We start from the raw sequence: 8088 nt of genomic DNA, 5'->3' as shown, positions 1-8088 counted from the left end.
GTGCCTCTTCACTATTGTGTAAATACCAAAAAAAGCTTGATGAATGCAGAATTAGTAGACGGGGAGGCCTGCAGCTTTGTAGTGTTTGATTTGCAGCTTTATTATGGTTACCTTGCTTCTCTGTATATTTGAATGTGATCAACAGTCACGATTGTCACACCTGATGCTGGTGTAACAAGATTTTCCTTTGCTTGTTGCTGTTAGCTGAGGCTCAGAGGACAATGAAAAAAAAAGCAATCTTTAAGGGGAGGACGTTGTCCTGGTAGACAGTCTCAACCCCCCTTTGCAAGACTTTACAACGTAACGGGTGATACCTGCTACAATATGGTAGCTTATAACATTTGCAACTATAATGTGCCAGTAAACATTTTTACTGAATAAACCTCTGTGTGTGTTTCTCTTTTTTATGCAGTTTTTACAGTATACAATCTCCACCTGCTCCCCCTCCGTTCACTGCTACATACAATATGGCCCAAAAGTATTTCAAGATAAAAACGTTCAAATCAGTTGATATTGATTATCATGATGAGAAATGTAAATGATAATTATTCTTTCTGTCAAGTTTAAAGACAATTTTTTGCTCCTGAGTGAAAATTGTGGGTTTAATCTCTGACCAACACTTAAAATAAACTCAAATTATATTGCAATAATTATTGAAATTGTTTTAATGCCCAGCCCTACTGTAACAGTAATCTTTGGTGAAGTTTGATGTATTATGACCATGAATGTAACTAGCATTGTTCAAAAGTGTTTGCATTATTCTGTCGCCTCAAAATATACGAAACGAGGGTGGACAAAACAACCCACCACACCAGGATGTAGTGAAGGGATGATGGATTGCACACATTGAGACACATTGCATTGCAGCCAATAAATGACGGTCCACAACAGCACATGAGCAGTTTGTAGTGTGTTAGGATCAATGCTTCTTGAATATTGATTAAACAGAATAGTGATACATGATGGTACATGTCAAGCTTGTTCAAACTGACCAGCCAAAGTAACATCTTTATACACGCATACAAACAGCACAATGAATAAAAACATACAAACAAAATAAATATATCAAATTATTTTAATAAGTAGCCTATATTAATAACAATTTATATACATAATATATAATTTATTGTGTGTGTATATATATATATATATATATATATCATGGCATGCTGTTCAGAAAATTAATACTATATATTGACAGTTGGAATGAAACTTCAATATATGGAATGAAAAACGTATATATTGAAGGAAGTTGGAATGTATAAAATGAAGTTGGAATATATGGAATGAAACATTTAAATAAATAGAATGAAACTTGGAAATATTGAATAAAAGTTTGAATATATTGAACGAAAGTTTGAATATCTGGAATAAAAGTTTGAATATATATAACAGAAGTCATGGCATTAGCGCCATGTGCAGTGTAAAATAATAAAAACGATATGTGAAGGAAGTCATAGACACATTGTACAAAACATAAACACACACGCATGGATTTTTAAAGCGTGGACAGGAAGTGCTGGTGCATGGGGTGTGGGTGCCAATCAGTGGGGTCCACCTCTCTCACCTGTCTATATGAGCGGCTCTCTCCGGGCAGCATGGCCGCTCTCTCTGCTCCAGGCCTCCGTCGACACCTGTGGATAAGTAGCTGCAGCGGCCCGGAACGGGAACTCTGTTTCCGGCTGTAACCATGGCCAGGACCGGCGTCTCCGACCCCAAGCCCCTGCTGGACTTACACAAGAGGGTGAGCCTGAGAGCAGCGCGCTCCATACATGTGTAGCAACCATTATGTCTCACCAAGACGCATTGCTGAGCAGTGTCTGAGGGACGGCGGGAATTAAACATTTCCTGGGTAACGTTTTATAAGCAAGTCGTGTAGGACTGTTGTGTTTTAATAAATTCCAATGGATTTTAATCCAACATGTATGTAATTGTATTCAGCTGCCATGAGTTGTCAGGGAGTCTCTGATTGGATGATCAGTGTTGAAGATCACAAGTGAATCACTATTTGATCAAGTTGTTTTCAGTCCATGAAAAACGTACTGACATGCACCGGCTGACCTGCAGCTGCAAGGCAGTCCGATTTAAAAAGCACCTTAATACACAGGTAGATTCAAGGTGCTGTTCAGGGCCATTAAAAAATTAAAACAATTAAAAAATCTGAAGCCACAATTTGTTTTCAAGCTAAATAAAGTGGATTAAATAGAATACGTGGGAAAGAGATAAAATAAATAGGATAAATCTCGATAAGAAATTAGACTAAAGAAGTAAAATAACAAATAAAATTGATGGAACACTGTGAAATACAGGTTGAATAAAATGCAATGATGGTGTGTCCTTGTAAAATAGTTTAGTTAAAGGCACTTGTGAATTAAGTTTTCAACCTGGTTTTAAAAGGTGCAATGGATGCAGCATTCCTAATATCATCAGGTAGTTGGTTCCAGCGCTGTGCTGCATAATGACTACAAGCTGCTTCTCCATGTTTAGATTTTAGCCAGGGTACCACCAGCAGACCACCAAGCTCTGTTTAGAGATTTAAAAATGAGCAGTAAAACAATCCTGTGGTTTATACTGGCAGCCAGTGTAGAGATTTAAGGACAGGGGTGATGTGGGCTGTCTCTTTAGATTAGAAACTCTTGCAGCTAAATTTTGGAAGCGTAACAAGTGCAAAGACATTTTCGTATCAGTTGCGGTCATAAAGAATGGCTGCAAATTATTTATTTTTTGTGTCTAGGATTGCAGTAAAATACCTTCTTGTCCCTCCAGGTGGATGAAAGGCGGCCCCCGTTAAGAGCTTTGGCTAATGCCTGTGGACCTATAGACCGCTGGCAGCCTGTAGAAGTAGAAGAGTCCAGGAAGGTGCCTGTCAAAGTGGAGCCAGAATGCAGATGGGTACGCAGTCTGTCCTGCTGATCACCTGAAACATGCATCTTCTCATCTTAGTTTCCCCAGCACATGTATAGTCTTGGTGTTTCCTATTTTCTCTGTCATGCTTCTAACAATTCCACTTGCAGATGTAATTTGCACGTGTGTAAGGTGCTTGTCTGTTTACAGGAAAGGAGGTTATTAACGCAGACCAGTGAAGGCATCATCATGGGTTTCCATGAAGACAGTCTGATGCACTCAGACGGTAGTGGAATCAGTACCAATGATTTTCCCAGAGAAATGTACCTTATTATGCAGATAACCACAATTTTCAACATTTATCATGAAATTATTAGAATGACAGTTGCTGTTTAACAGTAAAATTGCATAATGAAATTTAAGCAGCCATTTTTCTTCATGGAAATTGGGCTTTCTTAGCAGTGTTTTTGTTTTCTTTGAGAGGCCTAAATGTGTTGCATGAATACTCAAAAAATTAAATGGATTTATTCCTTTTTTTTTTGTTGTAAGGCTGAAACCAATCTGGTTGCATGTTGTGTTACACTATCTTGTTTTCCTTTCCATTTTGTGTAGATGTCGAGGGGTGTGTGGAGGAGCACATGCTTCTTTACCCTCATGGCCTGCAGAGTCTCCACAGCCTTCAGGCGCTGGTACCCAGCCTGCTGCGCCTTGAAGTCGAGACGGCCCTGGAGAAATTGGGCCTCATATGGGACCGAACATACGGCTGGGAAATGTTTTTGGTCATGATGGTGAGACGACATGAACAGAGGTTGCTAAAGTGCTTCATGTCTGAGTGTGAAGGACTCATTTTACAAGGGACAACACAGAACACTAACACTAAAGCTGTGTCTCAATTCAGCGGCCGCATCCTTCAGAGGACACGGACTGTCCCTTGGTCTTTTTTGTGTTGGGTTGAGTTGAACCTTGATACTCAAGCACTGGACGTCTCATCGCTTGCCAGCGCCATTACCTCTTTGAAAGAATGGCTCCTGGGATAGGTCAGGCTGGGAAGGATCTAACTGTTGGAGCCTTTATTTCTAGGGGATGGAAGGGCTCATTTGTTGGCTGTATTTGAGGGAGAGTTTAAAATGGGACTGTATTGTCTTCAAATGCAGTCTCTAAAAGATGCAGCCCCTGAATTGAGACACAGCTCAAGTATTTACCATGTGCTCCTTATTTCCTGCTTTCACCCTACAGAGGACTCAAACACGGAGCTCTTTTCCCAACGCTGACCTGCCCCGGCATTTCACTGATGCCACTCGAGCTGTGCTGGTAGACTGGCTCATTCAAGTTCATGTGAGTCTCACTATTAATGGGTTTCTTCATCCTCAAAGCAAAGCTCGTATAATCATTCATATGCTTGTTGTTTGGCTCTGTCTTGACTGTCTGTCAAATTGTTATACTTTCAGGGAAATTTAAAAAAGCATCCATGTTATGTTGCGAATCAGGCTACATTAAAGGAATAGTTTGACATGAAATGTGCTGTAAGTGGTAACCTCCTCCAAGAGGTAATGTTGTCATCCCTGTCAGTTTGTTCGTAAGTAGGTTTACACTAAAAACAGATTTCCACGAAACTTGGTGGAAGGAAGTATGTGTCAGTGAAGAACCCATTCAATTTTGGTCCCCAACAGGGGGTGGATCCAGGAACTATTTTATCACTTTCTTCAACATTTGTACTGATTTATCAGGGACTGATACAATTTGGTGCAGCTTGATTGAGTTTAAGGAGACTGTTGGGTGAAGGTATGCACTTTACTGAGTACCATTGTAGTTTGTGATGTTTTTGACAGTAAATCGATGGCCAAACAGGATTTATTACAGCAGTTTCTGAGAGTTAAGAGTAAATCAATAACACTTAAATGTGTGTATGGTAAACATTAAGCCAGTTTGCATTGCACAAACACAAGGAAACCAGGGGAAACGACTAGCCTGCCTTTTAACCAACAGCAACAAAGTCAGTGCACTTAACACTCACTAAATGACACATCTCATTTGTTTTATCTTTACAAGACTGCTGTGTAGATACAGTGACTTCCTAACCCAACCAAAGAATACAATAAAATAATTAAACTGTTTTTTATTTTTATTTTTTTCACCAGTTGATTAAAATTTGATCTATTTCCTACCAGGAAATGATGCATTTCCAGGAAGAGACCCTCTATCTGGCCATACACCTCGTCAACTGCTCATTGCGTCAGATTAAGGTGACCACAGCCAATCTGCAGCTCCTCGGCATGGTTTGCCTCTTCATTGCTGCAAAATTAGAAGAGTGTCTCCTCCCTGAGGTACGCTGCCTCCACCAAATGACTTCTTAATGCAACAGACAGATTTCCCAAAACCTCGTTCTTATGTCTGTTTCTTCCTGCAGGTGTCTGGACTCTGCTACTTAATGGACCACACCTACACAAAGCATCAGCTACTGCGACTGGAACGCAAAGTCCTCTGTGGGCTCAAGTTTGATTTGACTTACTGTCCCCCTCTGCACTTCCTTCTCCTTTTTGCCTCCATTGCTCGCTGCAGTGCAAAGGTAGATCTGAAAAATATTTTCTCAGCTTTAATCCTGTGTTAATTGTTCATTTATCCCTTGTTATATGCCAAATATATTACAAAAACATGTTTTAATTCAAAATGCCTGTCTTTTCTCTTCCTGTATAACAGTTTGAACTGTTTGAGTCTTCCTGCACTGTGCATTGCACAATTAAAAATGTTTGCGTTGACTTGAATTGCGTCGAGTGTTCAGAATGAAAAATGTGTGGAAATTGTGTTCAGACATGTCCTAGAGTTTGTCTTTTACATATGAAGAACGCAACAGAAGATTGTCCCGGACATATATTTTCACAACATCAAGTAAAATCAAGCGAGGTTAGGCACCTGGTTAGATGTCGGAGGCATAACATGACATGTAAATTCTGCTCTGGAAATCGCATAACACCAGCGTCTGCCCTTATCACCAAAAGCTCATGAATCTTGAGGTCTTTCCAAATTGACAACTTGACAACTTTTTGTTCTGAGATATTGGTATTGCTCTATTTTATTTTTTTTTTATGCTGTTGCGTATTATGAACGTCACTAACACACCCACTTGGTCGTTGTGCATTTTCTGGGAATTTTCTCACTGCATTCTCACATGGGCTTACTCTGACACTTTAGCAGGGGCCTGGCTGGAAAAGTTCCAGTAAATGTCTGGCAAAAACTGACTCGACGTTTGCTTTGCCACAAACAGCCCCTCTGGGAAGTGTCTGGACTGCAGTGCATGTCTGAAAGGCGCTTTTAATTCCCTCCCTGTGACAATATATTCTGCCAGTTACTGACGATGCACAGACCTATGTTGAAGATCGAAGGGAGTGGCGAGCAGCAGACTGTCACGGCTTTACGTGTGGAGCTGCTCTTAACTCTGGTGTGAGAGTTGTGATACACATCCAGTGCAATTGGCTACTGTTAACAACTCCCTCCATAGTGCTTTTTATCAGAAATGTGCATGTAAATATGAAGAGTCATGGTGTCTTTTTTTTTTTTTTTAATGGAAGCGTCCTCAGCAAGTGAAGTCTGAAGTTTAATTCCAACCTGTCGTCTTGCGCCACCAGGTGGTATGGATGGCTCGGTACCTGCTGGAGCTCTCTCTGCTGGAGGGCCAGTGTGTGGTGTTCCTCCCTTCACAGCTGGCTGGAGCCGCCCTCTGCTTGTCCCGCCAAGTCCTGCTCGAGCCCCCGACACCAGAGGGAGAGGCCGCCTGGTGCCTGGCCTCCAGTATCCATGTCGGCAGGTGTGCACTCACCTTATCAACTGACTCTCTGCTATTACTTGACACTGAGCAATGACCTCTTACCACAATGTCCTTTTTTACGAGCCCTACTTCTGACATTGTTAGCTCTGCAGTCATTTAGCTCTGTTTCTACTTTTTAAATGTATTATCCACTATCAATCCTCACTGTTTTGTGCGTTTCAGTGAGACTGCCCTGCTGACGATGATGCACATTCTGGCCAACGCTGCAGCCAAAGCCCACACACGAGAGACCTGTGCAACTTTTATTAAATTCTCCTCCCCAGAGACCATGCACGTCAGCAGACACCCGGGTCTGAAGAACGCCTCGGCTCTGTTGGGTGTACGTACTTGACATATCTGACTCACAGGAACTTCACAGAATCCCAGAGCTTCAAGGTAGAGGTACTAGACTGTTATAACTTGAGTACTTGACTCCTTTGTATTCCACGCCTCTGGATCCTGAGGAATTACCATGGAAAAGGGTGAGGAAGAAGTTTGAAAGATTTAATGCAAATTGTTTGATAGAGAACTGCATGCACTACGCATGCATGTGATTTAGCCAGGCTAGTGGCACACGTGTTTTATGATCTTATCTTGCAGCCGATTTAAAAAATATTTGAATTGTAATGATGTGTCCTTGTCTTTTCATTTGTGGAGAGGTTGTGGGCTGTCTATATCTATATTTGAAAATTTTAATGTAAAAATAAAGTGTCTGCTGCAAAGGTATCGTACTTCAGCAAGTTATTTTGCCCATCGTTGTGAAGTTTCTGCATTTCTACACTGATTTCTACCAATCCAACAGACTGACTGCAGAGTCACCTTCCCACTGCGTAACTGTAAAGTTGGCCACTCCCAGTTCCAAACCCAGTTTATATTAAATAACGCCCACATCTACATGATGAAAGCCTCGACCGACCAAAGCCTTGTTTCTCACACTAAGTAATACGGAAGAGGGCCTGGTTTCACGTCGACCATTTTTTTTCTTCTTTCAAAACAAGCTTCAGAGTCACACGTGTGAGCTTGTGAAACAGCTGATTGGCTGTGAAGTTAAATAACGTGGGACAGCTGCAGTACACCTTCACGTGAAGAATAGTACTTTTTTAACGTGAAAGGAAAACAAATGCACACAAAGTGGAACATCAATCCTCTCCTACACCTGCTCCACAAATATGAGCTCAGTCATGTGCAGGCTTTTCATTGCAACCGTTTTTCTGATCACAGGCAACATGAGTGCAGATCTGGAGCTGGTGGTGTTACTGGTGGTGTTACTGGTGGTAGGAGCTGCGTCCTCATTTGTCCGCCTCTAGTTGTCTTGCTCTAAACGTGACTCTTCATCAGTCTGCTGCTGCTGCTCTTTGAGTTCTTTTCCTCCACTACAGCTGTGTGCCTGCCACACGTGCGCTGCTCTCTGATTGGCCCCCGCGGCTTCCCGGCGGACCAAT

The 8088-nt window shown here is 41.6% G+C and overlaps 1 protein-coding gene across 1 annotated transcript; it reads left to right on the top strand.

Annotated features, from left to right (window-relative positions):
* Positions 1-1537: 1537 nt before the first annotated feature.
* Positions 1538-7372, top strand: LOC118106347 (cyclin P). Its single transcript, XM_035154806.2, has 9 exons — positions 1538-1744; positions 2767-2892; positions 3055-3130; positions 3457-3632; positions 4081-4179; positions 5013-5168; positions 5252-5410; positions 6468-6646; positions 6830-7372. The coding sequence occupies exons 1-9, from the start codon at positions 1691-1693 to the stop codon at positions 6996-6998; spliced, it is 1194 nt and encodes a 397-aa protein (XP_035010697.2). The 5' UTR covers positions 1538-1690; the 3' UTR covers positions 6999-7372.
* The last annotated feature ends 716 nt before the right edge of the window (positions 7373-8088 follow it).

The sequence above is a fragment of the Hippoglossus stenolepis genome, chromosome 4, assembly GCF_022539355.2.
Source record: "Hippoglossus stenolepis isolate QCI-W04-F060 chromosome 4, HSTE1.2, whole genome shotgun sequence".
Taxonomy (NCBI): Eukaryota; Metazoa; Chordata; class Actinopteri; order Pleuronectiformes; family Pleuronectidae; genus Hippoglossus; species Hippoglossus stenolepis.
The sequence above is the reverse complement of the archived record's forward strand: the minus strand, read 5'-3'. Positions and strand labels throughout refer to the sequence as shown.